An 18502-nucleotide genomic window follows, 5' to 3' on the forward strand; every position below is an offset into this window, starting at 1 on the left:
TTCCAGACGGTCTTCCTGAAATTAAAACTCCAAATAAGAACCCTGAAAAACTCTAATACAGAGAAAAACATGGAGTTTCATGCAACAACACTGAGTACTGGATGAACTAATAAAAACAATATAGCTATCTCAGATTTCAACTGACAGTCAAGGAAGACTAAGCTCAAGTTTTCTAAATACTCCCACTATGAAAACAAATAAACAAAATTATTTCTCTTACAAAAGAAAATAAAAGTGCCTCCCTGAAAGCATGACTTGAAGTGCGATAGAAGACAATTAGTATGACAAACTAGTTTATCTTGAACACTGGCATAGTATTTTCTCCAGTATAAAATTGTGGGTCTCTCCAAGGTCCCTGGCTGGAGCGGAGTAACTCCTCCGTCATTCATTACTCTTCAGTAACATTCCAGCAGCTCTTCATACATGCAAAAGTAAGGCGAACGTGACATCTTAAAAAAAGCCCATTACACAGCCAACAAGCCACTCTGAAATCACAACATGTTTGCTCCTAGCAAAGTTTACAAAACAATTATTTTACACTACAGGCAGTTAGCCTTGCCTGCAAGTGCACTTTCTCCTTTTTTGAGAAGCTGTGAACTTTCTGGTCTTTTGGAAAACAGGATTGCACCGTGCAGTTACACTTCCCTAAAGCTGCACACCAACAGTTTCCAACACAGTGGCATTGCTACAAGGGTGCCTGTGCAGTGGCAGCGGTTATGATTGATGATATGCAAAGACCTAATCTGTTGCAAAGAGGATGCAAGACAAACCACAAAGGAACTACACACTTCAGCCTCTATTTGGTACCACATCTGAGCCCGTACGCTGGAGATCCTGAATGCATTCAGCCAATCTGTTTTATTCTCGCAGATTTCGCAATTTTCCTTTGCAGAAATATTCTGCCCTTGAAAGATAACATATCTAGCAACAGCCTACAATAAAATATCTAAACATCTCTGTTTGCACACTATGGCTGTCTTCCCCTGCCATCGTTACAGATCTAAACACAAAATTATTAAAGCTTTCTTGAATCTGCACACATCACTATTTATTCCGCATGCTGTGAGACTTAATGATTCACAGCATTTTCAAACATGTAACACTGAAATGTGGAGGATTATTATTTCTTGAATTCAGAGCTATTATTAGACAGCTCTGAAAAAGATACACTTATTTACAGCATTTTCAGTTGTCTTTGTTAAAATATATAACATGCTCTGTAGGCTTTTTTTTTGTTTAATTGTGTACATGATATAAGAAATACAAGAACACTGGAGAAAAAAAACCCAGATTTCTGGACACTGAAATTTAACTTAATGCATATTCCATAATCATATTTCTAGGTACTTTAACTGGACTACAGTCATTTAATATATGAATATAGTCTTTATGTATGTGCAAGTGCATATGGGCATTTTAGTCTATCCATTTTCTTTTATGAATCAGGAACAGCTTCAGCCTTTACTTGAAATAAGACTTACATCTCTCAGAACGTACAAACATGGCCCTGTATAAGATACGATGGTCCCACAGAACATGATACCACTCTATAAAACATGCCATTCAGTGAAACATATTTTGACTTGCTCATGGTCATCAAACAAGATTCAAGTGGAATCTACTACACATTGCAGAACACATCAAGATTCAACAGGTTAAGTTTACTACACATTTTAACAATTATTAAAATAAAAGTTCTACCTGGGAGGGCAGCTGGCTTCATACAATACAGCTACTACTCACAAGACTTCTGAATGCAGAACCACTTCTTTTGTCTTAAAATAATTACTAGCTAGGACTTAAGTCTTCCAATTTTATTCAGTGAGAAAAAATAATTGGTAATCCTCTTGAGCCATAATTCCATATATAAAGAAAAGTCAAAATAGCTACAGTAGGCTGATACATGAGCCTGGCTAAGTAAGCTTCCAGGTCAACTTATAGGAAAGACAACTTTCCTTACAGGTGCCAAATGGAAGCTTTAATGTACTTCTAGAACATAAGAAGCTTAATTTTGTTGGTTTCCTTTCATAAAGGATAATGCATTCCAGTGCATGACATATTGTAAAAAAAAACACCAAAGAAAAAAAGCTGCAGAATGAATACAATAAAATTCTTAATACATAAAATGCCTTGGAAGCCACAGCATGTGCAGTCTAAATGGATACTACCAAAGCAGTGTTTTAAATGCTTACCATTTCTGTTCACACCAAGTACCTGCTCCTCCAGACAGCACACTTCCACAGACTCACAGGATAGCTAGGGCTGGACAGCACCACTGGAGACTGCCTAGTCTGATCCCTCAGCTCAGAGCAGGGCAAACAGGGGAGATTCTTCAGGATCACACCCAGTTGTGTTGTGCACTGCCCCAAAGATGGAGATACAGAAGCTACACAAGCTCTGAGCACAATCTGTTCTACTTTTTGACCACCCTTCCAAAAGAGTTTTTATTGTGTTTGAATGGAATTTTCTACATTTCAGTTTGTGACCATTTCCCTTCAGTGACCACCACCAAAAAGAGCCAGGCTTCTTCATTTATCCCCATCAGGTATTCATAAACATTGGTGCAATTTGCCCTGAGCCTTCTTTTCTTAAGAAGCCCCCGCTATATTGGCCTCTCCTCATACAACAAATCCTGCAGCTCTTGATCATCTTTGTAGTCTTTTGCTGTAGTCATTACAGTTTATCTTGTTGCCATCTTATTGCAGGGGTTCCAGACTGTTGCCTCCTTATCACAAAAGTTCCATACCTTCTTGGTGTTTCTCATGGGCATCTCCTCAGAGCACTGACTCTTTCTTCACAAAGCAGCCAACTGACTGCAGTTCCCTTCTCAGCCAGCCACCCCACTCTCTTACAGCACTCTTCTTCTCATTGGTCACAGCTGTGGCCTGTTAAAGTCAGGCCTGTCCTAATCTTCGATATTTGGCCCAGCTGCAACTCCGTAGGGGTAAGATTACTTTCTACACTATCTTTATTTTCTTATATTCTATCCCCCTACATATGTCCATGTTGCTCTGGTAACAGATAGACCAGAACTGGACAAAGTACTCTAGGCATGGCTTTACCGGAGTTGTCCTAAAACTATAAATGCCAAGGCTTTAATTTTACTTTATCTGAAATTCTTCATCCTCTCTCATTTTTTATTTGTTGGAGATAAAAACAACACAACCATTTTCAGCAGTTCAAGTGTTTAGAAAATGTTACCTTCTAAAAATATACAAAAGTTAATTTTATTTTAAACCTTTGAAAAAAACCACAAACTAAGACAAACAGAACACACATTACGACTGAGCAAATGAACTAGTTGTCTACAGGTTCTCTAAGCATAAAGATGATTTAACAATACCACTAAATCAGAGAAATCAAATTCACTTTTCCCTGATATGGGTAATTATACCAGTCATTGTTTAAAGATAACTAATAAAATAGCAGACTAACATCTTTTATTGGAGCTTAATAAAGAATTATTCCTAAAAGAGACACAAAGAAACAACACAAAACATATACAACTTATAAATGAATCTAAAAATGGTCATGAGATTATCTTAGTCATAACATTTTATTAGAAATATCAGGTTGTGACTTTTGGCTTTTAAAACTCATTTTTCAAAACTGTAGTCTCACAGAAGCCTTTAAACTTATCTTAAATATTGCGTGTTCCTGATGGTTGTGTCTTCTTGGAACTGAAACTTTAAGAGAAAACAACAAAGACATGTATCTCAGTACTCACAAAGTTAGACAGACAGACTGGAAAATTAGTGGGACATGGAACACTGAAAGAAAAGCCAAAATGCAGCTGTAAGATTTTTTAACTTACATTTGAGTGTTTCTCCTGCATAAGGGATATGCAGTTTAAAACGATCACAGCTGGGTCCAGGGGTCAAGGATGTACAGCTAAAAAGGAAGATAAGAGAAGAAAGAATGTGCTAAGCAGTCACAGATGGTAGCAAACACATTATTCTACAGGATACAAATGATTAATAGCAAAGACATTGTGACTACTAGAAATACTCATCCTTATGATTCTGAGAAAGAAGAAGTGAGAAAGATGCAGGAGGCCCATTCTCTTTTGATCAGCAGTTCTCACCACAGCATAAGAAATGTTAGGATTTGTGTCAACTCTCTCCCATTTTAAAAAGAAAACAAACATGCAAAATGCTCTGATTTGAATGTATAATCAGAATGCTCCCAATTAGTCAGTCAAAGCCATCAAGTTCTCCACTTTGTATACAATTTTGCAAATCACAACTCTGTATGTCACAGCAACATAGTTACCTGTTCCCTGTCCCTGCCACCCATATAACTGGGATCAATCTTAATTTTAAGCCACTAACATTTATTAATTTTTTACCTATTATAACATTAAAGTTTTCCCTTGAGGAAAAGTCTCACAGCCTTCAAGAGGGCAAGTTGCAGAATCAGCTACCTGAGGCTATAATAACATTTTATCTTTTTGGTCTGCGACTCTCCTGTTTATCTGGAGCACTGGAAAAGCAGTTGGGGGTCATGGTGGTAAGTAACCACTTCATGAATAGAAAAGTCACTGGAAAACTGTTTAGTGCTTAGGTCAGAGATGATCAACTTCTTCATAGCCTCTAAGTCATAGACCAAAATTCACACACAAAAAAATCTCAAAATCTCAGCTGCAAAAGAAGAAACAGGGACATACATTGTTTCACTGGCAGGAATGGTCTCTCTGCTGTGGGCTGCTGGGTATATCATGAGTACCAGGAGAAAAAACACTGGAAGCCCTTAGAAGTTCATCGCTTTATGTTTTTACGGATCTTGATAGCCCTGAATCTTCTTTCCAGCCTAACATTAATGGGAACTGTTCATAGCCCCAGCACAATTTTTGCAAGCCACCTAAAAATCAAAGCCATACTGGTCATCCCTAGGAAAAAGAGTGAGTGATAAAAAGGGTAGACAAAGTAAAATAACTTGACTAAACTTAAATATCAGATCACTGGTAGAGCTCTAACACACACCACTGACAACATATTGAAATAAAACCCACATTTACTGGGCTATACACACAACCAAAAGCAGTAAGGTGGGTAGGCCAGAAAATTGTCAAAAATTCTTATCCTACCTCAGAAAAAACATCATAACTCCTGCAGCTCTATCTCTCCTACTGCACAAAAGGCAACAGGGTAAATGGAACAACCTTAATCGTCACTCACATACTCAAAATAGTTCAGAGAGCCATTTCTCTAAAGTCTTGGCTCTACAGTCTCTTTTCTTCTTTCCACTTGCAAGTTACAGAAACCATATGCACTAACTTCAGACTGTTTCTATCCAGTGGGCTACACTTACTACAGTCAAATTTGTGCCTGCATGTAGCTTCCGCAAAAAGAAGCAACCATGAAACTACAAATCAATTCATTTAAATGGAGTTTCCACAAAAAATACTAGAAAACATAAGCAAACCACTTATGTGCAGCTAGAATCTAAGGCAAATACAATTAAGAGCCACATTCAGTTAACAGCCTACACTGATTCAGCAATAATACACCATATTTTTTCAGTATCACCACAGAAATTAGATAACTGTCCTTTCAAATCAAAAGGAAGAAACACATCTATCTTGTCCTGTCTTTGCCTTAGAAAGGTTTTTGCAACATCTTGTGAGAGTATCATGAGAAACAATCTAGAAAGACATAATTTAGATATAAATTATCTACTATCAGGTATGTGCAGACGTGAATGGAAAGCAAGTTTCAAAAAAGGATTAGTTTACATCTTGCTTCATCCAGGAAGAATGACCTGACTTGGTTTTCTTCTGCTGGAATAATACTTCACATTTTATTGAAAGACTGACGATGGAAAAGAAATTATGCTTTGTGAAACCTGCTGATGATGCAAATTTGAAAGGGAATACAGCATGTAAGACAAAAAGACCAAAGCTGAAATATATTTTGATTTAATGGTTGTACTATTTATCTTTAAATTACACCTAGGTAGGGCTTATTGAAAAAAAGTGAGCATCACCAGCCTCATCGGGAGTAAAATCAACTTAAGAATACAAAATATTGGATCCCTAGTACCACAGAAACAAGAGAATATAATTCTTTTCCAAGATGCACTTTTTTAATAGGTGAGAACAGCAAAATGGGAGTGCCCAGTGTTAGGGCATTTTAATGGCTGTGGATGAATTTAACAGCTATACTGACATTATCAGCTACTTCCAAATAATTTCTATGGCTTACAACAGGTATTAGGCCAATTCTAGGAAGCATACAAAAAAAAAAAAAAGCACACCATAAAAAACCCTTTTCAAGTTCTAAAATATCTCTGCAACATCATTTAATATTTAATGAAAATTTCTTTCAAAGTATCTTGGGTCACAGTCTGAGACATTTCTCAAATACCATCAAAATTACACTGTTGTTAGCTTTTCAACAGACACAAAAATTTCTGATCCTGCAAATACCCTGCAATCTATTCTTTTAGCACAATGGGCCATTTGGAAATACTTACGGAAAGTATAATATTCTTTAACATTAAAATAAAAGCTTTATTTCATGGTAAATGTCCCTAAAAGCAATACTAAGTGCTTTTCCTATATTATTATATTGTACTAGAGATGTTTTTAATGTTATTGGTCTAGAAATGATAAAGTGACGGTATTAACATTTTTTCCCCCCAAATTGCTCTGGCTGGGCTGCACAAGAGACTTCAATAACTGCAATAGGTGAAGCAACCAAGCAGAAATATTATATACATCCATTTGAAAGGAGGCAGTTTCTTTTTAGAATAAACAGCAAAAGAACAAAACTCCTAAGGCAAACCAAAACTTTGGTACATGAAGGAGTCTATGTGTGACCTCATTTCAACAGAAAGCCCCAAGTAACGGCCTGACTATGGACATTATCTCCTGCTTGAATTTCCTTAACACACAGAACCTCTTAAAATTAGATACACGTCTGACCCTGAAACATGACCTCTGTCTTCTCCAAAATGTAAGACTTTTGTTTTTTGGAAATGTGATCCTTTTCCTTAATGCGCTCCACACAAAAGCAACATTTGAAAATGAATGGCTTGTAACTAAGTATTTTAAAGATTATTTGTTGTCTTTTCTTTAGAGGGAATGGACATACAGAACAAAAATACATGCTGTTGAAAATTAATGTCATAAGCTGGCTCTATCATCATATATGGGTGTGCTATCTCCCTCTTTATTCATGGAAAAATATTACACTGGTTTGCATTTATTTATCTAAGTAATATAAATATTTTACATAAGAAAGCCACTGAAGCAGGAATGAATGCTCTGATGCTCAGAGCAGTGATACATCTTAGTTTTCATAAGATGATTAATGCTATACCACAAGATGTCCCACAATGGTTTCCCTACTAAAAAATCAAAGAATCATCAACTTTAAAAGTTTCTGGAACCAAGGAATATTGTGAAGTGTATTGCTTAAAATCATATTACCCTATTCAAAGGGCTGTGCTGAGACTTATGGTTAGAAACTGATAGATGGAACTGGGTATGCAGCAACTACAGCTGAATACAGCTTGCTCCCTTTCACATCAAATTTTAGCTAAGTTCCTTGAGCAGATACAGCAGATTAAACTCAAACTGAGATACTTAACATCCTTATGAAGTAATTATTCCAAGTAGGAGACAAGTAGAACATTCCTTCATTGAGTGTTTGATGCACCTTACAGGTTATCTGTGATTACTGGGAACAGGTTTCTTTCACAGTTAATACAACACACGTAAACTAAACTCGCTCTTATTCAAAGTCACTGTCAGCACCAGATGCTTAGTTATAAGTGTTCTGAATTCTTTACCAGTCACAGAAGGAAATAACAAAGAATATCCAAACAAAACAGCAACAACAATAATAACAATACAAACCAGGAAAGTCACTCAGTTTTGCTGCTTGGAATAAGGCCTCGGTCTACAACAACAGGTATAGTACAATGTGTTTTTCTCCTAAATGGATCAGAGTATCCTAAAACCCTTTAAGAATGCAGTTCCACTTGAGTTTAACAGCAACGTTTCCTCTTATACCAGAATATTTGTGATTGACTATTTTGTTGAACTGACACAAGGTCTGTTTAAGCTATATCCCCCCCCTTTTTTTGATATTTTACAGGATTGAAGCCACTCTGATAACCCTAGATTTCAAAACCATCTTCTCATCAACTAGTTTTCTAAAACCATCACTTGAAAGCACTCACACGAGAAGCAGTTTTAAATTATTTGGACTCTGGTAAGTTCTTATCCAAAATTATGTTCTGTGACAACTGAAGGGATTGCAACGAAACAAAAGCACAAGTGTTTATCACCTTAATCATGAAAGTCAGGAGGTGAATGGCTATTCTATCCAAAGACTTTTAAAAAACCACAAAAACCCAAACCCATCAAGACCTCTCTCCAAACCACCAATTTATATCCCAAAATTCCTGTCAGAGGCTTGTTTTTTACGCCACTCCTAAAATCTCCTGTTTAGAACTATATAAAACTATAGCAAACATTCAGAACTCCCAACAGAAGTCCAATAGCTCTACAGGAAAATGAGTAATCTTCTTTTTATTTCTTCTTTTTTTAATTTGTGGTATAGGTGTAAGCCCAAATAGTCACGTAAGATTTATCTGATGACTATCATTTTTACTGATTAAAAAGTATGCAATGCATTTAGTCATTCTTCCTTCATAGATCACACAGCTTTACTGCCTTTACTATCAGAAGACAAATCATCTTGAATCACTGAATTTTACTGTACAATAGCAAAGTCAAATTAGACTAAGAATTTTAGCCTCCATAATTTCAGGAACTTAATATTGCCACTGCCTAACCTGAATAGTCAGAGATGCAAAAGCTTCCTTAATCTCATGATGCTTAGGCTGCTACACTTGCTGTTCTTGAGGATCAGTACTTCACTGGAAAACAAACAACTGGTTTTTGTTCACCAGACTCTTGGTGTAAAAGCCAAAAAAGCTTCACATTTTGTTAGAAACACCTCAATGGAGAACACAGCTAAAACCCAACACACACATACAAATAATAAGCAACATCACAAAGTCAGTTCTGACCACTGGTTGCATTCCCAACCCCTCCCACCATACCTACAATATACTTCCAATTGTTCCTGTTGTACAAAGATACTGTTATGGGAAAAGGAGGTCAAGTTACTTTTATGATACTAGAGGCTAAGAATGAATATTATTTTAGGAATGGTGAGACACAGTTCAATCAAAGTTCCAGAGGCTGAAGGTTTTGCCAGCAGGACTCAAATGCAGTTCAGAGGCAAAGACAGGTTGTTTGTTTGTTACCAATAAGAAGCAGTAAACACAAAATTCCACCCAAAACTCTTTCATGGCATTTTTTAAGAAAAGCACCTCAATGTTCAAATCTAGTAGAACAGTCTTTGTCAATGCCTTCAGACTTTTATTTCCTCCAATTTCTGTAGATGGAAATCTGCTCCAATGTTCCTTGAAGACACAGTATTTAATCCCATTTAATTCAGACTTAATTGCAGAACTCAACAGATGGGTATGCCATGTACAGAGGCATTAAGAATAATTAAAGTGTGTGGAGGATGGAGGTGAATGAAAGGAAGGCCAGCAAGTGACAGGTTTTCTGCAAGATCAGGAAACAGAAAAATGGTGAAAATCACTTTTTAGAGCATTGACACTGATGCCCAAACCTTGTATCAAGCAGTAGCTCCCTGCAGCATTGCACAAAGCTTTACAGGCTCCTACACAGTATTTAGAGTATTAATCAGCTGGTCCTGAAAACAAACAGATCCGACTAAAATTATGTCAACCAGGCAAAATTTGAAATGGGAGAGATGGGCTACTCAACCAACTTCCACCTTCAGTTTCCCTTCATATATAGACATATATATTACACATACTAGAGAAAGAGGGATTTGCTCTTAAAAGACTCACAGCATTACTTTTGGGAAATTAAAACACAGTTACATTAAATCACTACTTAAATGCATCTCTTAATTAAAATATTAAAAAGCAAAAGTCAACTGTTAATTATTTAAAAAAAATCCTAGTAGATAAACCCGCTGTTTTCAGAAAATTCATTTGTACCCTATCCAGTTTCTTCAAACTTAGTATAAAATTAAACTATAGACAAAGACTACTTCTGGCATTGCAGTAACGATTATGATGCTGTTTTTGAATCCTGATAGCATAGGTGATAGTCTGTAATTGCAACAACATTTCAAGCCACAGTTATTATCTGGGAAATTCCAAAGTGTCTCCAGATATGTCAACGATATCTTCAATAAACCTTCATCTACTGTAAATGCTGATTTTCCTTTACATAAGTTTACATTTTCTTGTAATAAGTTTATTGCACTAACTGGAACTTTTAGAGAGCAGTGGGATGTGAGGCAGAACATATATACCAGAAAAACAACCCCTCATTTCCCTTCTGCACTTATAGGAAGATTTGTATTTTTAAAAGGTAAGTTCAAATAACTATTTAAAATCAATTCAGCTGCCAGCTTTCACTAGAAACATTATATAAAAGGTTCTTATGCCTATCTTAGTAGAATAAATACAGCACTTGTATATTAACAGAAAACACAGATTTTCTTAATATGAGTGAGAGTTTGCCAAAGCAGATGTTGCAGGTGGGGAGAGCTCTGGGACTTGTAGAACTACAAATCTCCTTCAGATCTGCCTGAGTCTTGTGGCAGCAGTTCTGCAGTCACCAAAACACGGCTGCCTCTGCTGGAGGGAGATGTCCAGCCCAGTCTCTCTGAGGGAAACAGAGGAAACACACCTATATATATATATATATATATATACACATTTTGAAATCCTCTCAGAAAATTTCTATATTAAATTAAAACACACACAAACTTCTCATGATTCTGGGATTTTTTTAGTACCAAACTCCCTGTTTATTTAGCCTGGTAAAGTTGGGTTTAGAACAGCTCTTTTCCAGCCACCATAGCAGGACAGGTTGGAAGGTGCTATCACAAAAAAGAAATGTGAAGTACCACATCTACTGTACTTGCAAGAGGACTTGAAAGAAAAACTCTGAAACTATCTCAGAACTTTCCATTCATAAAATCTCTGTAGTTTAGGGTGGGAGATCATTATTACTGGGTCTCAGGGAGCTAATGATGATACTAATTAAGAAAAATAATTAACCATTGACAAAGTTTTCAACAAAACATATTTTATAAACATGCTTTAGAAACGTTGATAATCAAACTGATTTCCTTTGTAAGCAAGATCTTTTATACTCTGGTAATTGCATGTAATTCTTTTTAAAGACTACACATGGCACACACATGCCTCAAAAGAATGAAATAGAAACAGAAAATGGAAATTTTAATGAGGAAATGATCAAAAAATTGAACAGAAATAAGGACAATTGCGATGGAACAACACTAATAACATACACATATCTAGTATAGTATGTTTAGGTAAATAAACTAGTGAATTTCCAGTATCATAAACTGTCACATGTTCACACAAGGAAAAGGCACTCTTTCATTATACTGGAAGACCAGCTGCACCCCAAATTCTTGGAACTCATAAGCAAATTTTTAGTGAAGAGTATGAGGGAGTGGCAGATGCATCCTTTGGATTTACTTCATCTCCCTCCCCTCCTGACAGATTCAAATCATGTTTCAGATTTTCACAGCTGCCATTCAATTATCTATTATTTTGCAATGAGCTACAACCTAATAACGTGTCACATGTTTTATTTCTACTGTTCACTAAAGTGAACTCCATTTCTGGAGAAAGAAAAATAGAATCAGAGAGGTAATGATTTTACTTTTAGCTTACTCTAAAAGAGAACCATTCTTCACCAAGTATGAAATTACAGTCAACCACCTGGAGTTTCATATCCTTTCAGTGTTCACAGAAAAAGCATACTCATACAGCACATCACAAAAGCTGAGCTATTATAAACATCAGCTTTAATAAGCCACATAGCATTGCTCTCAGTATTGGCTGTAGTTGCCACAAAGACTCCCTATCCATTTTCTAAGTAATTTATTTAATTTTATTGAAAAACGCAGTGAATTGGTATCAGGGAAAAACCTCAAGAACTAAAATCATAGCCCATGTTTATATATTTTTCCCCCTTTAACAAACTAAATAAACAATAAATGGGTCACATCACTGCCCAGGATGGGCAGGAATCTTCAAGGTCCCTTCCAACCCAAACTGTTCAATGATTTATGGGTATTAGGTGGGATCCAGTGATCCTATGTCTTCTCCATTTCCCTTTCAAAGTTAGGTCAAGCAAGGATCACCACATTTAGAACATAAATCCATAGTTTGCAGTCGCACACATATTCAAAAGGGCAACTTCAGATTAAGTATATTTATATAAAATATTACAAGACTGGAGACACAGCACAAAGCCTATGAAAAGATAACACCTGAATAAAAATATCAGTAGTTCTCCTATTTCTAGCATTATTTTTGATCAATTACAACAATAAAGATATATAGTAGACTAAAAAGATCAAAAGGCAAAGGAAAAAATTACAACAGACCACCCTGTGTAACTATACCTGCAGAAAGCAAGGCCCACATCACTGCATGTTACATTTTCTCTAGAAGTCTCACTCTAGAACCCCTCAGCTCACCTTTTCTTTCTCTAACTTCTCATTCTCACATTAATTCTCACAGTTCACCGCCACCTCAGCCGTGCTAATACTATTTTCGAGATGACACCATAAAGCAAAAGATTAAGCATCACTCTCCCCACGGTCCCATCTAACTATCCCTAAAGAAAGGAGTTCCATGTACATTTCTCTTGATGACAGCCAAAAAAATCCTCTTCTTCCCTGCAAAAGCTTGTCCTTGCCCTCACTGTGCAGCTCCTGTTTTCTCCCACCATCACTGCAGAAGCTAGGCTTGGCTCGTCTCTTATCAGCCTCACAGGCTCAGAAAACCATGTAGGACCTCCAACAATGACAAGAGTATTTATAAGCACAGTCACCTTTAGATCCTAGTGCAAAGAGGGTCCAATCTACCCTAAGTTCTTGTAAGTCTGAGTCCCCAGCCCACCACAGATGCCTCAACCAGTCTTTATGCCACTTCTAGCACCTCTCCTACATTCCCAAGTTCTCCCTCTTCCTGCATCTATCTAATAAAACTGAATTTTGCCTATGCACAACAGGTTAAAACTAAAACAATGGAAGTAATGTACACGGAAGACACTACACCATTAGAAATCTCTGAGGAAATTATTCCTTCTAAGTGTCTTCATTGCCTGTTTGCAGTTGGCCTGAAACCATGTCACTCTCATAGGGTTCATAGGGTTTAAGTCAAGGCTTATGACTAACACTTATAGCAACCTGGAAAACAGGACAGATAATCACTATCTATTAATTTAAAAAATTCTCAGTATAGAAGAATTCTTAACAAAGAACATGAAACAATGTATTACTCACGACAACCAACCAAAACAACAACAAAAAAATCAACGGCTGAGATGCATGAAAAACCTACCAACTTTTACTGAAGAGACTGAAACCAACGTTCTGGAGGAAGGAGTAGAAGAGACAGAAAGAAATGATTAAACTGGGAGACATTTTGAAAGTTTACTGGTAGCCCTAACTATAAACAAGACCAATATAATCAGGTTTTTCTAGTGAAAAAAGAACTGACCATCCAAAACATAACAGCTATTACTATTTCATATAATTGGTCTAAAGATATTATTTCAGTGATGCATACAGTGATGCACAGGAATCTGGGATTGGGTTTTTTAGGCAATGTAAGTTTAGAGGGCTTTTTTTTGGTCTCTTTCCCATAATGAAATTCTGCAATTTGCCCTGATTAACTCAGTTTTATCATTGCAATTCTTTTACTGTACAATAAAACAATATACAAAAATATTCAGTCCTAGTGGTCTAATTTTATTCTTTCAGTCATGTACCACAGATTACAGAGAAAAGAACCTGTGGCCGACACTGTGGAGTGGTTTGCCTCAGACACAAATTCCCTTCTCTCAGGAAAGACAAAATAAGCATGTTCCCTTTTATTGACTTTTACTTTTTTATGGATTATTTAGGAGGTGTACCTCACGCACTTAGTATCTTCAATAAAGACATCAAACTGAGCAAACTGAACTCTGTTAGTTTACACATACAGCTGTAACTATTCTTTTGAAATGCTCATTTTCAGTTAGAGAATAGCTGCTTCAAAGAATGTCTACACTGGGCAGTGCAAGGCCAGGTAAATACCTAAGATCATATATCAAGAAACAGATTAAAAATAAGAAATTATTACATTTCATTATTCATTTTTATTTTGCATACTGCTAGAGATTGATCTTCAACACTGTTGCATACTGGTCTGTCAGGATAAAGCCTCTGATCATCTCCTATGCTTTTAGAGCCCCTAATCTCATCAGACAATGTCTGCAACAAAAAGGCTAAAACAAAAATTTGTAATATTGTGCTTCATATTCATCCCAAGTGTACATTAGCTTTTTAATGCTATGCCATGTATACATGCATGCATATGAGACAATCAGGCATACAAGAAATAACTGCACATGTAAGACTGGAGGAATGTACTGACCACCTATCCAGGGAAGTATTCTTCTCTACTAATGAGAAGAGGAAAAAAAAAGTGAGCTGTTCTCAGCTTCTGGTGAAATGCAATATGCATCCAAGACACATGGCATGCTAGAGATCTGTTCAGTTCACATAAAACAAATGCAAGGACTTGGAAGTGAAGAAATTGGACTGGATAACAGTTATTAGATTTTAGCTGTCTTTATAACAAAAAATAAAGTCTTAAGAATTTTTTCTCCTGTAGTGATGCACAATGCAAAGATGTAAGAGACATCTGTTAAAACAGAAAGACCTGGGCATGGACCTACACTAACACAAGCCCCATTTTCAAGAAACATTGAATGAATTCCCAACATACTGATAGCAAAAGCACATTTAAATATCTTGTTAAGGTACACCTTTCTAACAGCATTTGGCACACTATTAGCACTACATCATGTGATACTCTCTTTACACAGAAAAGTAACAGTTCTATCAAATAGTTTGTTCTCGTTTTTATTCAATGTAAATAGTGATAAACACTGCATTTACCTTCTTCCAGGCCAAACAAGAGGATGCTACTCACTGTCCCCATATAAAAATACCAGCAAAGACATATTGTACAGTATTTAAACTGAAAAAATCTCAGGAAAATGTATGTAGTCTTTTAAATGAGAGTCCAAGTTACTGCAATTATCTAGTGCTATCTTTACTTTTTAAAATCCTTTCTTTCCTCATAGCACTTGAAATTCACAAACACAAACTTTTTTGTTCTGAACAACTTCAAGCACCTTGTTTAAAACTGGTGTAAAAAGAATGCCAAACGTTGTGGAGATTATTTACAAAATCATTGCCAAATGTATGCTCTGCACTTTCACCTTCTAAGAAAGACATTTTGACTTTGTTTTTTCATCATTTAGAAACAAATGCAGGAGGATGCAACCTTGGAGACAGTCAAGTCTTTTTTTACCAGCACAGAAAAACTGCTGTTCCAAGTGTTGCTCCACAGCACCAACTCTATCAAACTGTCCTATCAGAGCTTCAGCCTTTTTCATTTTACTTGAGAGATGAACTTCTAGTAGTAAGATTCTTTGCAGTGAAGAACTATATTTGTCATCAGAAACTGGAATGAAACAACCTACTTTGTATACTGCAGCAAAGGACTCATAAGACCACACCTCCTAGAAACAGCCACATCCTCTCTAGTACACATTTCACACAAAACACAGCTATTTTTAAAACAGGTTTTCATAGTACTTGTGTTCAGAAGAGTCAGATTCATTAAACTTCATGCATAAACATGTTAAAAAAAATACCTACAGACACCAATGTGAATGATGGACATGAGCCTTCCTCAAGTAACTAAAGTAGAATCTTTCATTTTAAAATAATCAAATGCAAAAGACCAAGGCAAAGCTTTAAATAACTGCTACAGTACTATAATAGTATTTCACAGCTAAAATCAACATTATTTCACAAAATATGCACATAAAAATGCATATTTACTTTAAAAGGGGAAATGCCCAAAAGAAAGGGAAATACCAAAGCATATTGCAGTCTACTTGATAACAGAAAAAAAGTAAATCATCGTTGCTTCCTAGGAAGCAGGGCAATAAAGTTATAAATATCTTATTACAGCTTGATAATAAATTTTTATGTTGAAATTTACCCCAGAAAAAATTACATTCTTTTGACCACTCTTCATATAGGTTTCTTTCAGGAACATACCAACTTGCACACATAGCTCTATATCAGAGAGGCAAAAATCAATAGTGAATAAGACAAGTGAAAAGAACAAAATACTAATATGGTTTACTACAAACCACTTACATAAAAAATTCCACAGTTAATCCTCTCATAAATATGGAATAAATATAACCATGAAAGTATGAAATTTAAAATTTTGTTATGAGTGGATATCTAAAAAAATAGAATCTTAATATATGCAGCTTTAAATCACTGTATTCATTTTGAAATTTTGCCTGGTGGAACACATCAAAGTAATTTAAAAAAACAAAATCAAGTTTGTTGAGTAAGAAGAATAGGCTTGCAGTGTAATTTGAAGCTCAAGCATGGGCCCTGATGAACAGCTGTAGGGGAAAAAAAGAGTTCTCAAAGGCAATGACCACCACAACTATGTCTTTCACTCTTGTAATGCACCATAGGAAAAGCAGCAGTCTCTTAAATAACTGGATTCTACATTATACAACAATTAAACACCCTTCACATAGGAAAATATCCTCTATTTCTGAATCTACATAATAATCACTTTTCCCTATTCAACATCTTTCCCATGATTATATGTGTAAATGCTAAGAAAAATGCCGCAGCCACAATTCAGTTGGTTATGAGTAGATTTTAATATCTAATTAATATGGGTCAGTATTTCAAAGAGACACTAGTAGAGATTAACTGAATGATACAATAAATGGCATTGACTCAAGTGGCAGCAGTATTTTCCTTGGGTCTAGAACAAAGTAATATCCTATGCAAGAGTTAAATATGCTTTCATCCACTCTGTCATCTTGAAGAATGTCTTTTATTAATGCAACACAGACGCCTGCCAGGGTTTTCTTATCACCAGAATCAATGCTGCTTAAGGTGCTATATTTCAGACATGACCTTACACCCCAGTTCTACTTTGTTCACTGTGGGGCCCTATTTACAAGAAGACTTGGTCACCTAACCTTTTATTAGTGTTTCCTTTGCAGAGCCTCTTTCTTTTCTGTTGCACCCCATCACTGAGCTCCATTCAGGGGTCTGCATCAGCAGGGCCAAATGAATTCTAAAAATAGTACTTCGTTCTGAATATCCTAATCATAGATGTAAATATATGTGTCTTATGAGACTGGTACTGTCTAATAAATTTGTAAAACACACAGACATTATGAAACTGTAACATATTATTATAAAACATTTACATACTCGAAGACTGCAAAACAATAGATTTCCTTACTATGACATATTTCCCTCCCACACTTGAAAGCAAAGCAAATTAACATATCATCATACTTCATACATCTAACATTAGCTCTTTAATACAGTTTATAAAACACAACAAAAGTTGTCAATCTCAGCAATAAGTCAGAAAAAGTGCAAAACAAGTTCCTTACTAAAACTATCTGACATATGGATTGACTTTTCAAATAATTAAAGGCTTAATATGCTTGCCATTTACAAATCAAAATCAACTGATGTGATGGGCTAAAATCTGGTACTTGATCTTCTACTGGTGAAACAGAGAGGAAATACTTTCCATTTCTGAGAATGTCAAAACCAAGGCTCTGAGTGGGCAAGGCCTTAGAAGTACCACTTTATTCAGTATGTTACCATCATTCCTTGTTAAGCACAGCTTCTATTTCTAAAACCTAAGAAATGAGAATGGATAGATCTTCAGTTTGAACATTTTATTTTGTTACACCTTGTAAAGCAGTGGTTCATTAGGGAAGTGGAATAACAACACTAACTCCTAACTTTCTCGGAGAGTAACAGTATGGCATATGACAGTGGAGCAACCATATAGCTCCTCTCCAGAAGCTTAGCGATGCTTCTGTTGTCAAAATTAATAGCTGTTGAGGTGATTGCCTTAAATATCATAAGATTTTAAAGGTTACAGTAAAATTGTATTTATTTATTATTAAAAATCTTATAAATCACATAACACACCAGGTAAAGCAGAAAATATTTGCATGTTCTGTAATAAGCTAGGCTAGAGTTTTAACAGCCTAGACTAGCACGTGTACAACCCCTGTCACAATCACTAATGTACAATCACTACTCAAAAGCAAAGTTTCTGAACTGATAGTACTCCCAAGTGGTCATACTCACTTGTGAACAAGAACTGCTCTTTATCTAACTTCAAACATTTAATCTAGCACATTTCATCTAAACCTGCCTGGTTCTACTTTCTAAGTTTAAAGCCTGATTTCAACCCATTGAAATGGAAGGGAGTTTTGCAATTGATATCCTGAACTTCATCCCCATTTCTCTAAAAATAG

The 18502-nt window shown here is 35.9% G+C and overlaps 1 protein-coding gene across 2 annotated transcripts in view; it reads right to left on the bottom strand.

Moving 5' to 3' along the window:
* Window positions 1-18502, bottom strand: part of BABAM2 (BRISC and BRCA1 A complex member 2) — a 161770-nt gene that overhangs the window by 136767 nt on the left and 6501 nt on the right. For both annotated transcript variants that reach the window (XM_058800994.1, XM_058800993.1), the window contains exon 3: window positions 3815-3891. In XM_058800994.1, coding sequence (XP_058656977.1) covers window positions 3815-3891 — 77 coding nt within the window. The remainder of the gene's footprint in view (window positions 1-3814; window positions 3892-18502) is intronic.

The sequence above is a fragment of the Ammospiza caudacuta genome, chromosome 3 (genome assembly GCF_027887145.1).
Source record: "Ammospiza caudacuta isolate bAmmCau1 chromosome 3, bAmmCau1.pri, whole genome shotgun sequence".
Classification (NCBI taxonomy): Eukaryota; Metazoa; Chordata; class Aves; order Passeriformes; family Passerellidae; genus Ammospiza; species Ammospiza caudacuta.